Raw genomic sequence first — 22,893 nt, forward strand, 5'->3', positions numbered from 1 at the left:
GGCCGTGTGTTCGCGGGCTCTTCGGGACCCGGAAGGCGCGCGGGCGCAGGACCCGGCGGGGCAGCTACGCGGGGTCCTCGCGCACGTCTCACGTGGGTCGGAGCGGAGTGGCGGTCCTGGTTCGCGAGGTCTCGGCTCGCTTTTCTGCCGGCATGGCAGCAGCCGACGGAGTGCTTCCCCATGTTCCCGAGTCCCGGGCCGCAGTCCCCACGACGTCCTCCAGACCCCGCCCAGCCCAGTCGAGGCGGGTGAGTTCTGACCCGGTTTCGGATTCGTTCGCACCCGGGGCCGCGGCGCGCCGGCACCTACCGCCTTGCCTCTCGGTCGGGGTTCGAATTACTTGCGGAGTTAAGAGGGGAAAGTCAGATTATCGGGCAGCTCCTGGAGGAGTCGCTGAGCAACACGTGTCTGAGACCGGGACACCATTCTGCGGAGACGTTCTTGGAGGGAGCGGAGCGGCTGTAGACGGGCGGGAGGCTGGCGCGGGCTGCTAGTTGGAGGCAGGGATCTGAGACTGTCACTCGGAGAAGTTAGGAACTGACGCTCGCGCGAGAGGCCCAGCTTTTCACTTACCAAGAGCATCTCTGAACTTTTTTCAGCCGCCCTTTCCTCGACTCTAAGGGTCGTTTGTTTCGGGAATGAGGACTGGAGACTAGAAATTTCTTTTAAGAGTTTTCAAAACGGGTGTATTTTCATCTACGTGCAGTGAAGGGGGGAAAGAAAATACAACTCATCAATATAATCCCCTCATTAGGTGAGAAAGAAAAAGATGCCTTAAATTTAACCCAAGCCAGAGCTGAAAATTAGTTTAAGATGGTTGACTTAGCTCTTAGGAAAGAGGAGGGCTGCAGGGCAGAAATCTGTTGGGAAATCATGTTGCCTTAATGACCAGGAAGGTTACAGTTTGGTGCCAAGGAAAGTGGGGGGGGGGGGCGGTTCTCGAACAAGCATCACTTAATGCCATTGAAAAATTGCCAAAGTTCAGTTCAGTTCCTTTCAACCAATGTGGTGACGCTGAAACTCCTTGAGTTCATATAAGCTCACATCAGCTCATACCCACTGTCTGGACTATTGTCTGGATTTTTTTAGTGATAATCAACTTCAGGATTTAGAGGCTTGTAAGGACTTTTCAGCTGGGTGATGTTGTAGCTGCATCTATGCCGAGGGGGCGGGGAAGTATCAGTACCAGCGAGCCAATTGGGAACGTGGAATTTGGAGTGGGACAGACCTGGGATTTGACCTTGCAACATGCTAGCTGTGACCTTGAAGAAATTACTTCACCTCTCTGATCCTCACTTTTCGTATCCATAAAATGAGAACAATAATTTCTACTTCATATAAGGCTATTATGAAGATTAAATGAAATAATATACATAAAGACTCCGTACGTTTTCTGGCCCATAGGAGCACTTAATACATGTCAATTATTTTTAAAAAAAGTCATATTGACTCCATTTTGGGTAATAGAATTGCTACATCAGGAGGTCAGTAGGGTGCTTGTGCCATGTACATGCCTAGTAACTAACACATAGAAAGCACTTAGTAACACTTTGTGGAGTGAGTTGAATAAATAAATGTCAGCTATCTGGTTTTATGATTGCTTGAACCACTGTGTCAAAAGGATATTCATCAGGTGATGATAACTGTCTGCAGTGGCCTTGTCTGCACCTACATTTTTGTTTATGTCTTGAATGAGGATTATGTATATGCTGATCAGATTTGCTAGTAGCCTGAATTTGGGTTGAGTAGCTCATATACTGGACTTGGAAAGACCTTGACAGCTTAAATTATTCTCTATCTAATGCTATGCAGAATGTTTTTTCTAAAAAATAAGAGAAAAAAATACACATTTATTGTAGGAAATTTGGAAAGTAGATTAAAAAAAAAAACAAACCCCACCCATGATTGTCATACTCAGAGATAACTCTGGGTAACATTGTGGTATATATCCTTCTGGAAAACAAGCAGAACAAAATTGGGATCAAACTATACCTGATGTTTTCTAACCAAACAGGATACATTTTCTAACCAAACAGGATACATTTACTAGATGGTGTTGTAGCATTGTTGTTAGGAAGCCAGGGCGTGGAACTAGTGTCTGGGCAAAGCCTTCATCCCTCAGTGATCCTGTGGCAGATTACCGCACTTCTCTTTCTCTGTGTTCTCATCTGAAAATGGGATGATGCCAGTACCCTATGGATAGATGACATCATTCATGTAAGTATTTAGCATACTCCCTGGTGTATAGTAACTACTGAATATGTTTATTAATATCAAAGACATGGCATGTAGATTGGTAGGGCGGGATGGGCCCTAGAGGTCACCTGCCATAATCCCCTCATTATGCAGGTGGGGGAGCAGACTCAGGCACTTGCTTATCTTTAGAAGATCCAGATGTGTCCCTGCTCTTCTCTGCTCAAATGCCACCTCATGAAGCATTCCTGTACCTTTGCCTCCCTTCGCCTCGCTGTGGGCCATGGTAGTCTTACTTCATGTTTTGTGCCCAAATAACCCTTTGTACCTCTTCTGTAGTACAAATACAGGTTTAGATTTGCGATTTTCCACTTTTGTCTCTCCCGCTAGTCTGTGACTTCTTCAAGGGCTTGTCTAACCTTTGTATCTTCAGAACCAAGCTACTTGACGGTGGCCAGTTTTTTAAATGAATGTGTTGTGGATGCTGGTGGGGTGCGGAGGAACTAACAAATAGAATAGATCCAGATCACGGAAAAGGATAATTCCATCACGTGTTATTCATTAATCTTACAATTATTTATTGAGCACTTACTTTGTGCCAGACGTGGTCCTGTGCAGGGGATTCAGTGCAAGCCTGGGACAGGCTTGTCCATTTCTTCCAATCTAATGGGGAAGACAGACATCACACAATGAATTATGTGCTATATTTATTATTTTACCGAGTGCTGCAAAGGAGAATAAGGGTGCCAGGAGAGCCAAGAGCAGGCACCCTGGTTTGACAGGTGGAGAGAGGAGGTCAGGAAAGGCTCTTCTGAGGACGCAGCAGGTAGATCTAGATCTGAAGGATGAGTGTGAGGGGAGGGCTGGGGACATGGGTGTAGGAGTAACATGTGCAAAGGCCCTGAGGAGAGAAGGAGCTTGGTACATTCCAGGGATTTAAGGAAGTCCAGGACAGCAGAGGGTAAAGCTGAGACTGGTGAGATGGGCCGAGGTTAGATTCTAAAGGGCTTTGTAGCTCTCATTACACGTTTTCAGGTTTAGCCGAGCAATGGAAAGCCTGCCTGATACTGTGCTTAATTCGGAACACTTGCCTTTAGAGAGAAGTTGACATGGGAATAAAGAGTGACCGGGATGGTAAGGGATCTAAAGTTTGTGTCCTGTTTGGGATATTTAGTCCAAAGAAGGAGGAAAATGAGGAGTGCTGTGATGAATGAAGGAATGTTACATGCAAGAGTTGCCGCAGAAAGCAAACTGCAAACTAGTAGCTGGATCTTCTAGGAGACAGGTCTTGCCTGAATGTCAGAAACAGCTTCCCAGCCCCTAGAACTTGGTTGGGGACAGAATGGGCTGCCTCATGGGATGGAGGACAGTAGGAGGAGGTGCAGGCAGGAGCTGCAGGGCCACCTGTCAGGGGGTCTGGTGATGGGAAGTCCACACATGCGTCGGGGGAGAGGCCTTTGGGCCTTTTTGTGTTCCAAGAGCCTGTGGGTCTGTAAACCAGGTAAGATCTGCACATTTCATTCCGACCTGAAAGTTGACTTCAACTCTTTTTAGTCTGAAAATTTGGGACTTCGTAAAAATAAATTTGTAAAATTTGTAAAATGAAGCAGGTCAGTACCTACTTCATTAATACTAAATATTAATACTCAATATTTGAAGTTGTATGTATCGAATTACTTAGCTATAGGAGCCCTTAGGGTTGCCAGGAACAAAGAACTATTGTTATTGCTAGGTTAGTCAAAAGCTGACAGTCGGGCTTCCCTGGTGGCACAGTGGTTGAGAGTCCGCCTGCCGATGCAGGGGACACGGGTTCGTGCCCTGGTCCGGGAGGATCCCACATGCCGCGGAGCGGCTGGTCCCGTGAGCCATGGCCGCTGAGCCTGCGCGTCCGGAGCCTGTGCTCCGCAACGGGAGAGGCCGCAACAGTGAGAGGCCCGCGTACCGCAAAAAAAAAAAAAAAAAAAAAAAAAGCTGACAGTCATGGCTAAAGCAAGCTGATGTGTACACAGAAGTCATGATTTCAAGCCAAGAGGAAAATAACATATTCCAAGAGAAACCAGAACTCCAGAATAACAATTCCTAGCTACTCACAGGATGTTTTTATATTCATGTGTAATGTAAATTGGAAGAGAAGGCCAAGGAAAATAGAGGAATTGGATGAACTTCTCCTAGGGGAAGTTTGGACATCATACATTTAACAACATTCATGTTATGGAAATGAGAAGCAACAGGCAAGAAAATGTCTCATGTTGTAGCCTGTACTCGGCGATCAGACAGGGAATGGAAAGGCGAGGAGAGTTGGAAGTAATTGTGATAGAGGTGATGGATGGAGCTGAATTCTCATTTGGAATGGAAACTGGGAGGAGGAATCGTCTCCAAGCCATCTGAATCTGGGGGAGCAGCGTGAGGGCAGAGAATGACAGCGATCCAATCGCTCTGGGGTAGAGCGGTAATGAAGGTTTCCGCTTCCTGGGCATGAGCTGGGATGCAGCTTATGTAGTCACCGATGGGCTTTGTTGGTGGCAAGAGAAAAGATTCATTTCCCCTCTTTCTCGTTCTTGTCGTGTACGTGGATTCCTGGAGATTTGGATTGACATAGCTTGCACACTTCGCAAGGTGGGTCCTCTCCTCCCTGCAGACAGACTCCATTTGTTAAGATTCAGCCTGAAAAATGTTTCTCCCTTCTTGATTATCTTGGTGGAGTTGAAGGTTAAGATGATTGGTGAGGTCTAGTAGATGGATCAGCTGAGGTTTCTGGGTTTTTTTTTTTTTCCTTTTTGGGGGAAAAAAAAGGGTTGAGTCAAAGAATCTGATTGCAGACCCTAAACTGTTGCTTGACATATGGGGCGTAATGATCTCTGCAGGGAGAGATGCAATTCTGTGGGCAGTCAGGCTTCACTCTGAGGTCTGTTTTCATGGACTAATGCATCTCTTGTCGCTCTTTCCTTTTGGGAACGATATAGCAAGCGGCAGCCACCAAAAGAAAATACCAAGCGTCCAGTGAGACTCCCCCAGCGAAACGGAGGAGTGAAGCTTCATTTCTCCCGGCCGAGAAAACTGCCGCTAAAGAAACTCCAAGGACTTTTAAGGGGAAGGCACAGAAACCGTTTTCTCCCAAGAGGTCTTCAGCTGGTGCGAGGGATGGAAACCCGGAACGGAAACCGGGCATTAAGACTTCATCCCTGTTTAAAAACAACCCTGAGATTCCAGAACTCCACAGGTATGTCCACGTGTAGACACCCTTCGAGAATAAAAGGAATTAAGTGTCTTCTGCCCTTCTTCTTTGTTTCTTGGAACTGATGCCCGCGTCTTGTTCGTCATTTGCAGACCTGTAGTAAAGCAGGTGCAAGAAAAAGTGTTCACTTCTGATGCTTTTCAAGCCCTGGACCTCCACCCACATCTAGTAAGTATCCCTCCATGTTTTATTGGTGTGTCGATTTTTTTCGGTCTGTTCATTCAGAATGTCTGTGAAATGACAGTTCTAGGAAGAAAAAAAATCAAAGAATGGTTATGTTTGTGTCAAGTTACCTGGATGAACTCAGATTGCTAAGATGCTCTTCTAGGACCATTCACATGAACTTAGGAGTCTGTTCACTGTCCGCACCCCACTCCCCCTCTTTTTTTAAAGAACTCTAAAGACTTTCCTCACCTCATTCACTTTAGGACTGAGACTCCACACATCGAACTTGAAATCCACCTCATAATTACTGGATAGATAACGACATCAGGGCTATTCTGGGTGGCTGATGTCATAGGGAACCCTAGGAGAGGGAACTGAACTGGCATCTTGCTGTTAAGGGAGTTATAAATAATTGAAGGAAGAAGGGGCTCTTTAAACATGCATTTGCTACAAACAAATGGACACTCAAAAAAAAAAAAAACAAAAACCAACAAAAAAACCATGAATGAGTGTTCCAGCCTTATTTATGAGTAAGGTGAGAAACATACATTCACTTTTAGGGAGTCTGGATTTCCTTGGCTCGTATGGTCACGGCTTACCTACTCCTTTTTTCGGGTGGGTTACCTATACTTGCTTTCTCACCTACAGGTTGGAGTGGCGTTTCCCAGCCTTGGTACCGTGCACGTCTGGGGATGGGGACTCCGTGTCACGGGGGCTGCCCCGTGCGTTGCAGGATCTATGACAGCATCCTGTGCCTCTACTCACTTAATGCCAGTAGCATCCCCACCCGCAGTTGTAACAACCAACGATTTCTTCAGACATTGGGAGGTCTAGGGGAGGCAGTGCTCAGAACCACCCCCAGTTGAGAACCACTGGGTTAGAGGAACTTGATTTGATCGTGGTCATCCATTTTTACCCCAGTATTTTCCCCTTTTTTGCATCCTTATTTGCATTAAATATATTTGTACCAAAAAATTTGTTAAAGAAAAGTTTTGTTTTGTTTTTTGTCTTTTCTCTTAGATTTCCACAATAAATACGGTCTTAAAAATGTCTAGTATGACCAGGTAAGAGCTCCGGGTCAGTCTTGATTTTCTCAGGGTTTAAGTGGGTATAAACAGATGAAATCTGAATTGTCTGTGAAGGACAGCAAACTCGTGTCTTGGCATTAGAGAACAGGCCAGATTATTGACCCTCGAGGGCTTGGTAGCCGCTCAGCTTCCCCACCTGAGAGATGGAGGGACTGGGTCTCCGTCCCCTTCTGCCCTCAGCTCTAAACTGTAAGAGATCTCTGGTCCAGAAGATGGTCTGCATAAGATCCCACTGTTGTCTGTGCTTCCTGAAAATAACTTGTCTAGAACACAGAATTTATCTTGTCATTTCTTAGTAGTAAGAATTAGAGTCAGCTACAAGATAGGAGTAAATACTTAGTTGGCTATAGTGGGATGCTGGAAAAAGTTTTTCAATGTTAGTGACAACTCCTGGAAAGCAGAGATGGAGTGGTGACAGGTGGGGGCAGAGGGGACCCCCTCCCTCTGAGTGTGTATGCCTCTGTACATTTCAGTAAGTCACCTTTCACTTAGAAGTAAACATCAATAAGAGTATCAAGGAATAAAATAAGGAACCCCTTTATTATTTTTTTGGTTCAGTTTTATCAACCAAATGTAAGTGATTTCCATACCCTTTTGGATTTTTTATTTTATTTTATTGAAGTATAGTTGATTTACCATGTTGTGTTAATTTCTGCTGCACAGCAAAGTGATTCAGTTATACATACATATTCTTTTTCATACTCTTTTCCATTGTGGTTTATCATGGGATATCGAATATAGTTCCCTGTGCTGTGCAGTAGGACTTTGCTGTTTTAGTTGTTTGTTTTTGAGTACACACGTGGACACACATCGTACCGTGTCCGTAGCAGTCATATTTGGTTTTCTAGAGAACGGACAGCAGTTCCTGGCTGTCTGTGTGGCTCACAAGCTTCCTTTCACTCTTCTGCTTGGGAATCTTTCCATAATGTTCTATTCTTTCATATTCCGTGGTTCAGAAGGCAGGAGAGTGTGTGGTGTGCTTTTGTGATAGCTACAGCTTGTCATCACGCCTGTCCCATTTTTCTTTTTAAGTAGTTTAATAGAACGGCCAGTCTCCGGCTTGCCTCAACATTTGCAGCCCCAAAAGTTCCAAAAATCTAACTGAGGTTTTATTCTTCTAACCATCAGAGGTTTCTCAGCCCTTCCCATGACTGTGTAGGTAACCTCTGAGGCGGCAGGTGATAGAGCCTGGGGTCATCGCATTTTGTGCATCTCTGCGTGTAAACATGGGCAGGTGGTACTTTATAGATAATCATGTGCTCTTTCTTTTGGGCGGCCCAAGCGTTCAGAAGCAAAGTATCCCTGTGTTGCTGGAAGGCAGAGATGCTCTCGTGAGATCCCAGACTGGCTCAGGTCAGTTGTCATTTGATTTCTGTCCTTCCTCCCCGGTCGTGTGGTGGGTTGTGTAGTGAGGTGTCTGTCGGGGTGGCGGCTGCTTTGTGTGGTTTGGGGGAGGGGCGGCCACGCTTGCTTCTGATTAGAGCCCTGAAAGGAAGGGGATGGTCAGTGGGGCCCGTGATCAGGAATGATCAGGAAGGAGTCAAGTCTGCTATCATTTCTCAGAGCCCATCTCAGGGCTTTGCCTGGTCCCACCATCTATGGCCAGAGCTGCCTGTCTTCACTCCAGTGGGTGATGACTATTTCCTTCTGGTATTAAAACAGCCTTGCTGTGAGCACACGCTGATCGGATGCCAGTTGTTTTGCTAGAACACGGAACATCGTTCTGGCGCCTTCCAGAACAGTCTGGACTTGCTCTTCTGACCCTCCTGTGCTCTTAGTGGCAGGTCAGCTGTTCTCTGCTCCCCCAGCTCAGCCGCGTTTCGGGTGGTGGAAGCCCAAGGTTTTTGCCGTCCTTGGTTTCTCCTTGATGTTTAGAGGCCGGCTCTGGGGTTTCAGGCTGGCTGGCTTCTCACCACGGAAGCACCACGGAAGCCTCTTTGAGAGGTTGGGGTGACCCCAGAGAGGGAGTTTTCTAGTTTCTAGGGACAGTCATTGAGTTGAGCTTCTGTGTGACCTCGGAAATGTCTCATTGTCTCCCTTGTTAGACATTAAAGGGGCTGAAGATGCAGGTTTGTTAGAAGTACTGAATTTACAAAGCAGAGCTAGGAGTTGTGACAGACAGGTGACTTCCGTTTCCACCCGGATGTGAGTGCACTTTTCCTGTCCCCAGACTTCAGGACGGCCCAAAGGTAGCGGTGCCGGTTCGTTTACTGTCTCTGGCATCTATAGGCTCTGTGATTTTGATTGCTCTTGTTCTTTTTTAAAAGGTAAAACTCTTGCCTATTGCATCCCTGTGGTCCAGTCTCTTCAAGCAATGAAATCCAAAATACAGGTGAGTAGAAAGTGTGTTTTTCTGGGAATTCCCTGGCAGTCCAGTGGTTAGGACTTGGCGCTTTCACTGCCGAGGGCCTGGGTTCAATCCCCGGTCGGGGAACTAAGATCCTGCAAGCCACGTGCTGTGGCCAAAAAAAAGAAAAAAATAAAAAAGAAAGTATGTTTTCCTGTTCTTGTTCACAGTGCATAAGAAGCCATCAAACTGAACCAAAGCAGTAATATTGGGACCAAAAGAACCTTTTCACTTAGCTTTGGTTTCCTGCCTCTTTTTAGTTCATTTATTACATAAGCATGTTGCATCTGAAGACCGTGCTCAGAGTGGAATAGAATAAATATAAACAAATGTAACAATCATCCTAGTAGTTCTAACAGGGAATGTTTGTAAGATGCTCCCCCTGTGTCAGACATCGTGCCGAATGCTTTGCTTGTGTTGTCTTCTTGACTCTCTAACTACCCCAGTCCCACTGAGTTGGAAGGTACTACTATTATTACCTCGATTTAAAAAAAAAAGGAGGCTTGAGGAAGTTAAATAACTTCCTAAGGCTGTGCGGGGAGTGATTGTGGAGCTGGGTTTCCACCTCCATTCTCTTTGGCTCCAGAGGCCAAGCTCTTCTGACTGAGAAAGGTGAACATTGTATCGAAAACAGTGGTTTGTCATGAATAGTAGAAGTGAAAATAAGTACCCAATTAGCGGGTGTGACGATTGGGCCGCCTTGTATTTACTATTTCCTAGGACCTGTCTTTAGTTGCGAAACACACTTAGCGCCTGGGCCAGAGGGGCCAGAACTGGGTTCCTTGGAATGGTCCCCTAGGAGGCCGTGTGACTGCCGTGTTCCGTAGGCATAGTTGTCATCTCCAGACCCAGCCCAGCATCTCACAAATACACCCTGGGTATTCTCAGTTGAGAGGAAACAGTGAGATCAGAACTAGGAAGAGAGATGGGTTCACAAACAGGTGATGAGCGAGTTGGTTACTTTCTCCTCGGTTGCGACATGCAGAATTAGATGTATGTTGAGCCTGCCTGTTATCTGAATGACAAAATAAATAATGATGGTGTTGGATTACAGCCCACAGTCTAAAACAAATACCTATTGAGTCCAAGCTGATATAAATGAATTATTGAATAAATAGGTGGGACGAGGGAAAGCCCTTCCTTATACTAGAATTCCAGTGAGTACTTGTAGGACATCATCATTTGGCAAATGACACAGGAATCATCAGAGATGCTAAAATGAGTGCATTAAAGTGTGATGAAAATGGGGTATTTACACAGTCGCAAAGTATCCAGAAGATACAGGAAAAAATGGTAACTTTACAGTGGGGAAGCCTGGCTGGTGCCACCTTAACCAGGTGGTTGGATGGGGCCTCACCAGTGCCGGGATGTGTTGGCCTAATGTGTCTCCTGATAGGTGCGTGAAGGATGAAACAGTATTTCTCTGGTTTTCTTGCCAGAAATGCACAACTCTAATTTAATCATAAACATCAGACAAAGCCAAGTTAACGGCATTCTACAGAGTGACTGGCCAGTGCTCTTCAACAGTACTAAGGTCACAAAAGACAAAGAAATACTGGAGAGCTACCCCAGAGTAAGGGAGACGAAGGAGTCATGACAGCTAAATGCTGCGTGGTCCTGAATCGGGTCTTAGTCTGGAAAAAGCACGTTAATAGGTCAGTTAATGAACTTTGAATAAGGCTATAAATTAACTGATAGTAGTGAATCAATGTTACTTTCCTGTTTGATCATTGTACTGTGATTTTGAGAATCAGTATCATATAAGGAAGCTGGGAGAAGGGTGTAAGGGAGTTCTTTGAACTATTTGTGCAATTTTTTGTAAGCCCGAAATTATTTCAGAATGAATACGTTTAAATGTTATTTAAACTTTATTTAAATGATTTTTAAATCAATAAATCCTCCACAGTCACCCAAGTGGTAGAACCTTATATAGTTATTCAAAGTGCTGTTTCCTTCAGTTTCTGTTTGTGAACTTGACAGGCATTCTTGCCATGTTAAAAAGGCCCGTTATAAAACAGTATGTATGATATGAGTGCAATTTCATAACTAATAATTCTACATATATATACACATATACATGTGTACACACACAGAGATGAGAAAGATACTTTTCACACTAATGCCGGTTTTCTCTGAGACAGGGGAGTGGGAATTCTGTTTCCTGCAGGTGACTGATGTTTTCTTCCATTGGGCACTTGGCAGTGCGGTGGTTCCTACAAGGGCCTCAGCATCGTACCCGGTGTAGGTTAGAGAAGAAATGTGAATTATTAGACCAGTGTGGTAAAGTCTCATCCGTTTAGAGACTCCAGGAGAACTTCTAGTAGAGGGTCTTTTCTTCCTGGAAAGTTGCAGAGTTTGGGCGTGTATTTGATCTGGCGTGGGTCCTACAGTTCTGGCCCAGCTGTCTCATTTGCTGGATCCGTGAACGGAGGACAGGAGACATGCGATTACATTCCTCAGGTGGACAGCATGGCGAGGGCTCTGCTCAGATCCTGGGTCTGAGTGTGACGTTAGCACATCACCTCATCCTAGTGTGCCTCGTGGGGGATCACGGCGGTGCCTGTGTCCTGGGGTTGCCAGGAGGATTCAGGGAGTCAGCGCACGGGGAGAGTTGAGACCTGCTTCCAAGCGCCTGGTGGTGATAATACCTGCTCCCTAAGTCTCCACCGTCATTGTCAGCAACAGGGACGTGTGGCTGGTTTGAAGGGCAGTGTTCTGAATTGCTTAGATTCAGAGCATTAACCAACCATGTCGTTGTTCTTATTTACTCAAGTATTTTTTAATATCAATAACAGCTTGTTCTATTAAAGATTGGAATATTCTGTAGAGACGATTTAACAAGCCCAAATTTAATTCACTTATTTCAAGTGATGCTCACTACAGGCCCTTGGAGTTCATTGTAAACAGATTTGACCTGTAAAAAAACCCTATCTGGAGGGAGCAGCAAATTCAAGGCACCAGCGGAGTCTTCAGTTACTTCAGATGACGGAATGAAGATGGACTGCTTTTCTGTGTTTTCACACTTTCAGCTCTTTGGGCTCTGATTTTTTTTAACATCCCATCCATCCTTCCTCACTCACTTCTGCCCTGCGAGGAATTGATTGGTCTTTCTTCTCTGTGTAGTAACACCTTTTGAAATGTCAGAATCTCTAACGCTGCTGTGTTGATACCGTTGTACTAACATGTTTACTGTTCTTCGCCCGGCTTCCGCCCGGCTTCCGCCCGGCTTCAGCGCAGTCTCGCAAAGTCGATGTTGAGTACAGAGGGCTGTAGTTTGAATTCCAAATCCTTTTCTCCTTGTAGGTAAACGCTTCCTATGCAAAATATGAGAACCGTACTTGTAATTTAGTTTGCTGCTAAATCTGTGCTTAGCTTTTACACTAACGTATTCGATTCATTCCCTAAGTGTCTGTGAGCACTTGGGAGATGCAAGGCACCGCTGACTTCCTGGCCCTTGTCAGATTACTTTGTTTTCTTCTATTTTTGTTACTGTTACTTGTAGGTATAATGTACATGTTAAAAAAATTTGAAGAGCACCAAAAAATATACAGTGACAAGTAAGTCGTTCTACTGCCCCTTGCCCTGAGTGGCACAGTTCTTCTCTCAGGATGGGATGGTCCTTATCACCAGTCTCTTGTTTAATCCTTGCAAGGATATTCTTTGCATATAAAGCAAATCTGACTATACATAGTTCCCCTCCCCCTTTCGTTGAAGTTTTTGTTTGTTTGATACGAATGGTTGCTTGCTGTGCATGATTGTCTGTGCCTTGCTTTTGTTCACTTAATATGTTTTGGGGATGGCTTCTTATCAATACCGTGTTGACCCGCCTTGTTTTTTTAATGGCTGCGTAGTCTTCCGCTGTAAGTATGTTCCATAAATTATTGGCATTCCCTCGTTGGTGGAATTTACATTGTGTTCAACATTTTGCTACAAACAAAGCAATTAAACAACTTCTTTATACACACGTGTGAGTCTCTCTTTTTGAGAAATTCCTATAGGTGGAATTTGCATTTTTATTTGCTAGATAATACCAAAATTGATCTTTAAAGGAATTACACCAATTTGGATTCCCACCGACAGTGTATAAGAGTTCCTGTGTGCCTTTATCAACCCTATCGGCTGTTTATTTTTGCTCATTTGACAGGGGAAAAATATTGTATCATAGTTTTGATTTGAATTGCTCTTAGGAGTAAAGTTGAACATCTTTTCATACATTTAAAAGCCATATTTTGAATTCTTATTTCCATAAATTAGCTGTTATATCCCTCTCCATTTTTCTATTTGAGTTGTTGGTCTTCTTTATTTTTATTTTTAATTGAATTACAAACTTTCTTTATAAACTAAGAAATTGGCCCTTTCTCTTATGTGTGGCATATTTTTTTTCCCCACGTTGTCATTTTATAGTTTCTGAGTTTTATGTTATCTGTAAAAAGGCCAACTTAATTCCAACTTTATTTTTCTAACTTAATTTTTCTTCTAAAAGGACATTTGAATTACCCATCTTTTCACTGCTGATATAAATTGCGTCATCATATTTCCTGACTTTCTATATGTGTTTGATTCTATTCTAGGCTGTATTTGTTATTGTAATCTCTATGTGCTAGCATCAGTTTTTTAAAACTACTGTAGATTTAAATTGTCTTATCATCTGATGTTGTTCAGAAATGTCTTGGTTATTCTTGCACATTTATTTTTCCATATGAACTTGGAAATCAGCTTGTCTGGTTGTATATATTATTTTTTATATGCATATGTATGTATACTTGTGGCATGTTTTAGATACTTTATATATGCATAAATATGCATGTTCATGGCATTTTTATTAGAATTACATAACATTTATGGATTGATTTAGGGGGAATTAGCTTATTTATAATATTAAGTCTTCTTATCCAGGAATAGGATATATTGTTCCATTTATTCAAATTTTATTTTATGTGCCTTAGAGGTATTTAAAATTTTTTATTGTATAGATTTTGTACATTTTTTGTGAAGCTTATTTTTTTTAACCTTTTTTGTATTTTTGCTATTCTAAGTGTGATTCCATCTAACTTTCTGTGTTGGAAGGCTGTTGATTTTTCTGTATTAATTTTGTATTCAGCTAGTTGACTTGTCTTTTTTGTAGTAGATTTTCAAGTGATTTCTTTTTTTTAATTTATTTAATTAATTTATTTTTGTCTGCGTTGGGTCTTTGTTGCTACGCGCAGGCTTTCTCTAGTTGTGGCGAGTGGGGGCTACTCTTAGTCGCGGTGCGCAGGCTTCTCACTGTGGTGGCTTCTCTTGTTGTGGAGCACGGGCTCTAGGCACGCGGGCTCAGTAGTTGTGGCTCACGGGCTCTAGAGCGCAGGCTCAGTAGTTGTGGCACATGGGCCTAGTTGCTCCGCGGCATGTGGGATCTTCCTGGACCAGGGATCAAACCCGTGTCCCCTGCATTGGCAGGCGGATTCTTAACCATTGCACCACCAGGGAAGTCCTCAAGTCCCAATTTCTTAAGCTGTTTTTGTTTTCTTTGGTTTTTGTTTTTTTTTTTTTTTTAGGATAAAATATCATCTGCTAATAATGGCAACTTTACTTCCTACTTTCCAGATTCATATATATTTCTTTGTCTTTTCTGATTGCGTGGGCCAGAACTTACAGATTAATGTCGTGTAATCATGAGGGTAGTGGGCAGGCTTATCTCTTTAATGAACTGCTCCTGATGTTTACAAGTGGCCACTCTTAATCTCCCCTTCTGGACCTCTGTGACCTGCGTTCATTCAACTAATGGCATTTCTTTCCTTCTGTGTCAACAGCGTGGTGACGGCCCCTATGCTCTGATATTAGTGCCAACAAGAGAGGTAAGCAGTCCCACTTTCGGAGTGCTAAGCAAGTACTTTCAGTGATATCGTTGAATTTAAAAGTGGTTTTCCCGTTTTTCTCCCTGCTGCACAAATCACGACACCCTTTCCTTTGCCCAGGAACCATCCTTCTGGTTCCTGACAAGAAGAAAAATTGAAGTACCCTTGGAAAACCAGAAGTTTTTTTGGTTTTGGAAAAGTGTTTCTCTGTTACCTAAAAACTAATGACGCTATAAATTTCTGTCCTTATAAAAGGAATTAAAATAATCACATTTTTGTACATTGTTTTTTTCTTTTATAACTTAATTAAAAAATAAAAGCAGTTGACCCTACAAATGAACTTTTAGTTTTTTAAGAAGCTACTGTACCAAAAATTTTACCTGTTTCTGAAAGCTAAGCTTCTTGATGTTTTTCTTCTTTCTTGGTGGAAATCTCTTCTATCCGATTTATTTTATTTGCCTTCAGAGGCAATTTCAGGTTAGGGTATCTGTTTCCTATATCAAATGCTAATCACTTCCTTGCAGAGAATCGATCATGACAATGGAGGTTTCTGTACAGCCTGCAGCATCCTGTCTCAGCTCCATCCATTGAAGGAGCAGGCACAGAGCTATTTAAATTTTCACAGCAGCAAACTCGCTCCTTCTCTGGGATGCTTCCTGAATACAGAACGTGTGGAAACTGTATATATATATCCTTGGATAATGGGATTATGTAGAGGCGCTGTTGATGGTTGTTAATGGTTATAAACTATTCAGTACATTAATTTTCTCTTTCTCTGGTTTCCACTGGGCTTGTTGGTTTTTTTCTTTTTTTCCCCCTTTAATAAACTTGGGAAATGACCATCTCTGTCTTTAGCTACTGCTCTGCCCCAGCACAGCCTTAGGATATAGTCACGTCACCTGTAAAGTAACGTTCCCAAGGCTAGCCTGTCGTGTCACTGTATGGTTTACCCCTTCACACATACTACATTCTCTCTCTTTCCAAACAGGTTGACTCTGTTTCATTTTCTTCCATCTTTGTGTACCATAGACTGTGCTTTTCTGTGTGGTACTCTGGGAATTTGAGCCAGCAGAGGGAGCACAGAACACTATGTTTGTGTGTGTCCAAGAAATAGATGTGATGTCTCTAGCCACGTTCTCCAGACTGACAGTTTTCAGAATCAGTCTAAGAACAAGGTGTATTTCCCAAGTAGAGTCTGTGTATAGGGCTTTTTTTTTTTAAATCCTAACTTGAGGTCCAGGGTTGGATCCTTATCACTTTACACTAAGTTTTTAAAAATAAGTAAAAAGGTAAGAAGGGACCTCGCTCATTAACTCTAACTTTTTAACATTTACAGCTGGCCCTACAAAGCTTTGATACCGTCCAGAAACTGCTTAAGGTAAGGCAAGCCATGAGTTCAGTTTTGCCTTTTTTTTCCTGACTTTTTGAGGAAAGAGAAAGATACTGGTCTTTTCTTTATTTTCAAAGAGCTAGGAATTACTGCAGTTTTCCTTGTATTCCCTGGATGTCTCTGCTCACCCCCAGATACAGTTTGTAGGTTTTTATTGATCTGAACCTTACGAATCACCAATTTCTAGCTTAGTGAGATTATTAGTGTTCACTGGTACTTCGGGTCCTGTAATCTGTTCATCATAGTCACTAGCAAGCCACCTACAGAGACTCACAGGTACAACCTTAAGGTGATCCAGTGAAAGCAACTTAACAAGCTGCAAGTAGGGTTTGTTTAAGAAAGAAGAGAGAGAAAGCTTCCAAGCCAAAGGCTGCCAGCCCACCGAATTAGATTGAGAATTGATCTCTCCTTTCTTTTATCACGAGTGGGAGTAAGGAAGTGTTGTACTTGGGTTTGATCTTAACCAAAAAGGAAAAAAAAAAGGCAATAGACTTACTGAATTGTGTTTTCAATTCGGGCTGTACAGGGAAAGGCAGAGAGGCTACTTGAATGACTTAAAAAGCCCACATTTCTCTCTCACAGTGTCGGAAGCTAGTCGCATAGGTATGATTTAGGTTATCGCTAATATCCATGGGCCTGGCAAGGCCTAGGAATTGCGTCTGCACAGCAATACCTCCTGCAATGAAAAGCCGAGTCCTCCCTCACGACTTCCTTCAGGAAAGGGAATTTGGAATCAGCCTCTGCAGTACATGGGGCTTTGCATTGATTTTGGTCTGATGTCTTTCTGTAGCCATTTACCTGGATTGTGCCCGGAGTGTTAATGGGAGGAGAGAAGAGAAAATCAGAAAAAGCCAGGTAGGACGAGGTTTGTTTATTGTTAATTCCTTTTAAAGTCTATTCTGTCTTCCTCTTCAGTAAGACTCTGGCCCTTCTCAGCCTGGGGAGAGCCCTGTCTCAGATGAGGGTTCCTAGTCCCAGTGTGTGGGGACAGATTGAGTCCCCAGGGAGCGGTCCCTCTAAACGGTGCTATTTGTAAAAATATTTGGTGAAACTACCAGGGGCTCCCTTTTGATGTGGTCAGTAACAGCTCGTTACCTTCCCAAATCTCAACCCCGCCCCGGCCCCTGATACCCACGGTCCCCCCTTGTTAAGGATACGTCCCCCTTGACTCCCTTTTGTGGATATTGGGAGTTTGGGATTTTTGTTGTTTGATTTTACAGAAACAAGGTTATAAACCTACATAATGCTTTGCAACTTGCTTCCTACACCCAAATGCATTGATTCCTAATTCTGTGTTAGAATTGGTAATGGGTGTCAGTAGAAAATTGTTGCAAGAAGTAAATTCCAAATTTTGTGCATTCTTTTAAAAACGTTTTTATTTTATGATAGCTTAATGCTTAGTAGTTATGCTCAACTATGTGTGTAGTCTGTAACTGAGGAGCAGATATTCGACTTGAAACCTTCGGGCATTGGTTAGGGTAAGATTCCGCTGTAACTAACAACAGCAGTGGTGCAAACAATATGGAAGTTTTTTCTTTTTCTTTCACATTTAAGAAGCGTGACGGTAGCCGTCGGGGCTGGCATGGTGCACGCGCTAGCGTGGGGACCCCGGCTCATTCTGGCTTTTTGTGCCACTAAGTGAAGCTTCCATTTTCAGGCTTTCCTCATAGTGTTAGATAGTTGTTGGAGCTCCAGCCATTATATCTGATTTCCTGCCAGTAGGAACAAAGATAATCACACCTCCTCTTTTTAAAGGTACTGGTGGGATTTGCATGCTCCCTTTATCCATTTATCTTATTGCCATAACATAAGCACGTGCCCACTTAATTACAAGGGCAGCTGGAAAATGTACTCAGGTAAAAGTTGTAGGCTTTTATTACTACGGACTAATGGGATGAAGGATGGTTGTGGAGTAAGAAGTTAGATTTATTCTACCTGGTCCATGGGGCAAGGCTAGGCCTGTCGCATGGAAGTTACAACAAGGATCCAATATAAGAAAAAAGCATTCTGACCATTAAAGCACGTTGGCATGGGATAATGCATTCAGGTGGGAGGTTCCCCGGCACAGATGCCTTCAAGAACAGATTAGGTGACCATCTATCTGGAATATTCTAGGAAGCATCTATGGATCAGATAAAGGGCATTGGGTTATATAGTAAAGATTCCTCTGAGACAATTTTAATAGGATTTCAGATCTTAACAGTTACGTTTTGTAAGACAGAGAAACTTCAGAGAAAAATTAGAACTTAATATATCTTTGTATCCACTTGTCTTTACGTTTGTCGTGATTTCAGGCTGTGGCGTGTTGGCGCTGCCCGTGAATCGTATCCTCCGCAGCCTTTCCCCTGGGTTTTCTGTTGCTGTGGCTCCATCTGACTGACTTTCTTTTATGATATATAATTTCAAACAGACTCCGGAAAGGAATAAATATCCTCATCGCAACTCCCGGGCGCCTCGTGGATCATATTAAATCCACCAAGAACATTCACTTCCGTCAGATCCAGTGGCTGATTTTGGATGAAGCAGACAGGTGAGCCCTTCCAGGAAGCAGGAAAGGGCTGTTTCCGTGGTCTTTGCCGAAACTTCTGGAGCCCCTTAGTGTTCCCTTTATTCACGTAGATTAAAACTCCTCCCTTGAAACCACAGAATCCTGGATTTGGGTTTTGAAAAGGACATCACAGTGATACTCAACGCTTTAAATGCCGAGTGCCAGGAACGACAGAACGTCTTGCTGTCGGCAACACTCACGGAAGGTGAGTTGAGAAGAAGTGCTGTTTCTTCTCAATGGAGAGGACGGGCCTAGATGCGAGCTGCGTTGTTTCCCAGCAGTGATTCTTAGCCTCGGTGGGGAGCGGGCGAGGAGGAAGGTGTCCGAGAGGACTGCTCTTCAAACCGTGTGTCCTGTGCTCCTGGCCTCCCTCTCCCATCATCCTGATTCCCTGGTCCCCAGCACGTGGGGAAAGGGAGAAGGGGCAGGTCCCAGGCCCAGAGCCCTCACAGGAAGGGGAGGCTGCTGTGCTCCCGTCAGGGTGTGGAGGGAGGGGAGGACGCTGCCTGCCACCCACCTGGTGGTCTCGTGAGGTTGTGATGGCGATTGCTACCCGCTGAGAGCAGGGCTCTTGTCCTGAAGGTGGTAACCTATCCCAGCTCATTTTTTGGTATAATCACCCTGCCTTTCTCCTAAAGAGAAATCTATCCTAAAAATATATTCTGTAAGCTCATTTCTGTCTTTCCATCATCGTTAAGATGGAATTTCTTAGCTCTCTTTTGTTGCTGGGAACACCTAGGCTTGGAAAAGTTGTATCACTCTCCACCAGGAGCCCCTGCACGTGAATCCCTGCCTGAGCGACAATTCAGCTCTCACTTTACTCGGTTTACTAGCCTGCTCTGGTGCACACATACCAGATGCCATCCACGTGGCTCACCAGCAGTTCTCAGGGTGTATCCTAACTAACAGTGACTTTAAGAGAGAATCCATGGGACTTCCCTGGTGGTCCAGTGGTTAAGAATCCTCCTTGCAATGCAGGGGACGCGGGTTTGATCCCTGGTCGGGGAACCGAGATCCCACATGCTGCGGGGAAGCTAAGCCCGCATGCCTCAACTACTGAGCCCAGGTGCCTCAACTAGAGAGCCTGTGCGTGCCCGCAAACTACAGAGCCCACATGCTCTGGAGCCCAAGCGCCACAACTAGAGAGCCCGCGTGCTGCAGCTAAGACCCGCCGTGGCCAAAAATAAAATAAATAAATAAATATTAAAAAAAGAAAGAGATAATCCATGGAAAGGGGATTCTGCGCTCAAAAAGTTGGGGAAATGCCACTCGTTACCTCCCCCTCTTGGAGATTCATGTGCACATTTATACAATAAAGGTCCTGAGAAGGCCTGTAAACCTGGGAAACCCTGGGAAAGAATCCCGGGAAAGCTTTTTATCAGGGTTTTCATAACTTACTTGACCACAGAACCCTTTCTGGGGGGTGGTGGGCAGACATCTGTTTCAGTGGTCTTCCACGGGTCAGAGTTTAGAAACTCCGGTGGTGTGGATGGGCTTTTGGGCCCTGGGAAGAAATAGGTGGGTCCCCGCTGGACTGACAGTGGGGCCGATCAGTGCTGGCATTTGGGGACACACCCATCAGGAGCTTCTCAATAGGCCTGGATGTGTGGTGTGGGGGCTGTGCGGGTGTGACCAGTTCTACAGCGTGTGCCTGTCAGTTGTTTTGTCCTTTTCACGTTTTCTCCAAGGTGTAACGTGGCTAGCTGATATCAGTTTACATGACCCAGTCAGTATTTCTGTCCTGGATGAAAGCCATGACCAGTCGAACCCAAAGAGCAAAGCCATTCCTGAAGCGTCTCCACAAGCTAGCGATGAGCTGGACAGCTTTGCCGTACCAGCGAGTCTCGAGCAGTACGTGACAGTGGTTCCCAGCAAACTGAGGCTTGTCTCCCTAGCGGGCTTCATCCTGCAGAAATGCAAGGTAGGTCTGGGGACTGGGTCCAGCCTGATCGGGGAAAGACCACAGTTTTGTTCCTGTCGGGCACTGAGGCAGTGAGCTGAGACACACACAGAAGTTTCCAAACTGAGCTGTGGCGCAAGCGCAGACCTTAGCAGAGATCTTCTCAGTCAGTGGTTCTAGGATTGCGGTGAAGAGTCCGAGGTCACTGATGGCCATTATGTTCAACTTAAGATCTGCCTCAAATACCTTTCCTGGGACTGATACCGGCAATGTCGCAGGTGGTACACACACGATGGATGTGAGGCAGTACAGTAGCCTGTGCTCGTGTTTTTGAAAGAATCATTGTGTTTGTATATTTACTAGATTCGCGTGATAACTTTCTCTGGTATGTGGGGGGATAGTAGGTGGAAGGGCTTGAGGGTGCAGCTTCCAGACTGTGTGTGCAGAGTCCCCGCCAGGGAGGGCCGTGCATGGCGGGACCGAGTGAGGGAGAGGGACACAGCTAAGGGCAGCTTCGCTCTGAAGCATAATTGTTTTTCTCAGATGCAAGAGGCCTGTTCGAGGTTGCAGCTATGTCATTTTCCTGTCCTACATTCTTTGTAGTGTGGAGGATCTGTGTGATTTTTAAAAATAATTCAAAGCCATCTGTCGCCTCTGTTTCCAGATCGGGGCTAGCCTGCCCGTGTGTTTTAGAAAGAGATTCATTTCAAGTGTCACCTGATCTTAAAAACACGTGGTGGTTTTTCCCTCTTTGTATCGATGTAGTTTGAGAGAGACCAGAAGTTGATCATCTTTTTCTCGAGTTGCGAGCTGGTGGACTTCCACTACAACCTCTTCCTCCAGACCCTGCTGAGCGGCTCAGGGGCCCTGGCCCCAGGTGCGTTGCCATGTGCCTCCACGCGGTTAAAATTCCTGCGGCTGCACGGCGACCTGGAGCAGGAGGTGAGCCTGTCCTCCCGGGTTGGCCCTGGCTTCCCTAGGGACCCCGCTGGGCCAGGGAAAAACGTGGCTAAAGTGGGCGACCCACCAGAGGCCAAAGCGGGTGACGCAGCTGTGTCGCTGGGGCGAGGGGGAGCCTATTGTTCCCGTTCGCTTTGCTCCGGGAGCTGGTCTCTTCCACCCGAGAGAGCTCGCGGGCCCAACTTGGCGTGACTGTACCCCAACCAGCTGTTAAGGCAACAGAGTACCACTAAGTAGCTGGCACGAGGGAAGGGTTTTGCCTTTTTAGTACCCAGTGTGTAATTAGGGCTTGATGTCTTCAAATTAAGAGCATTAATGGAGCTAAATTGTGGCTCCCATATGGTACTGCTGAGCGTGACTGCTGTCATTGTCAACAAGATGCAGCGCTTTCACTCGGAACGCTTGGGTTGGGAGAGGCGCTGGCTTCCAGAGGGGCTGCAGGGGCTCAGCGCTGGCGAATATTTTTGATCAGGAAGAAGAGTGGAACACTTTCCTCATCTTAGGTACTTAGCTACGTTCACTCTCATTCCACTACTGGTAGGCAGGCCGTCCATGTAGGGAGTCGAGCGGGGTGTAGAATGAGATGAACTCTCTGGAATTGTGGCAGGAAGGACAAGCAGGGCTTGGAAACGGGAGGCATCTTGTCCTAGAGCAGAGGTTACCAGGCAGCTTAGAAAATTAGAAAGCTTGAAAGAAAGCCAGAAATTGGAATAAGGTTTGACTAGAACCACCTTTAAAAATCAGGACATTTTTAGAGCTAAAGGAGACATTAAAGGTCATCAAGTCCAGCCCCTCTTTTCGTTTTTGCTTTTTTTTGTTTTAATAATTAAGGAAACGGGGGTTTAGAAAAGTGAAGTTGCTCAAGGTTACTCAAGGACACAGCTTTTTTTTATATAAATTTATTTTATTTATTTATTTCTGGCTGCGTTGGGTCTTCGTTGCTGCGCGTGGGCTTTCTCTAGTTGCAGCGAGCGGGGGCTACTCTTCCTTGCGGTGCGCGGGCTTCTCATTGCGGTGGCATCTCTTGTTGCGGAGCACGGGCTCTAAGGCGCGCGGGCTTCAGCAGTTGTGGCTCGCGGGCTCTAGAGCGCAGGCTCAGTAGTTGTGGTGCACGGGCTTAGTTGCTCTGCAGCATGTGGGATCTTCCCGGACCAGGTCTCGAACCTGTGTCCCCTGCATTGGGAGGTGGATTTTTAACCACTGCGCCACCAGGGAAGCCCACAGCTTCTT

General features: G+C 44.9%; 1 protein-coding gene across 1 annotated transcript in view; it reads left to right on the top strand.

Annotated features, from left to right (window-relative positions):
* The first annotated feature begins 118 nt into the window (after positions 1 to 118).
* Positions 119 to 22,893, top strand: part of DDX31 (DEAD-box helicase 31) — a 73,439-nt gene continuing 50,664 nt past the window's right edge. Inside the window, exons 1-13 of the mRNA XM_082656032.1 lie at positions 119 to 248; positions 5,157 to 5,413; positions 5,521 to 5,596; positions 6,614 to 6,657; positions 7,964 to 8,034; positions 8,949 to 9,013; positions 14,821 to 14,865; positions 16,202 to 16,243; positions 17,046 to 17,110; positions 18,666 to 18,785; positions 18,902 to 19,008; positions 20,492 to 20,724; positions 21,469 to 21,645. Of these exons, the coding sequence (XP_082512158.1) occupies positions 153 to 248; positions 5,157 to 5,413; positions 5,521 to 5,596; positions 6,614 to 6,657; positions 7,964 to 8,034; positions 8,949 to 9,013; positions 14,821 to 14,865; positions 16,202 to 16,243; positions 17,046 to 17,110; positions 18,666 to 18,785; positions 18,902 to 19,008; positions 20,492 to 20,724; positions 21,469 to 21,645 (1,398 nt within the window). The 5' untranslated portion in view covers positions 119 to 152. The remainder of the gene's footprint in view (positions 249 to 5,156; positions 5,414 to 5,520; positions 5,597 to 6,613; positions 6,658 to 7,963; positions 8,035 to 8,948; positions 9,014 to 14,820; positions 14,866 to 16,201; positions 16,244 to 17,045; positions 17,111 to 18,665; positions 18,786 to 18,901; positions 19,009 to 20,491; positions 20,725 to 21,468; positions 21,646 to 22,893) is intronic.

This window comes from Grampus griseus, assembly GCF_964374135.1.
Source record: "Grampus griseus genome assembly, chromosome: 6".
Lineage (NCBI taxonomy): Eukaryota > Metazoa > Chordata > Mammalia > Artiodactyla > Delphinidae > Grampus > Grampus griseus.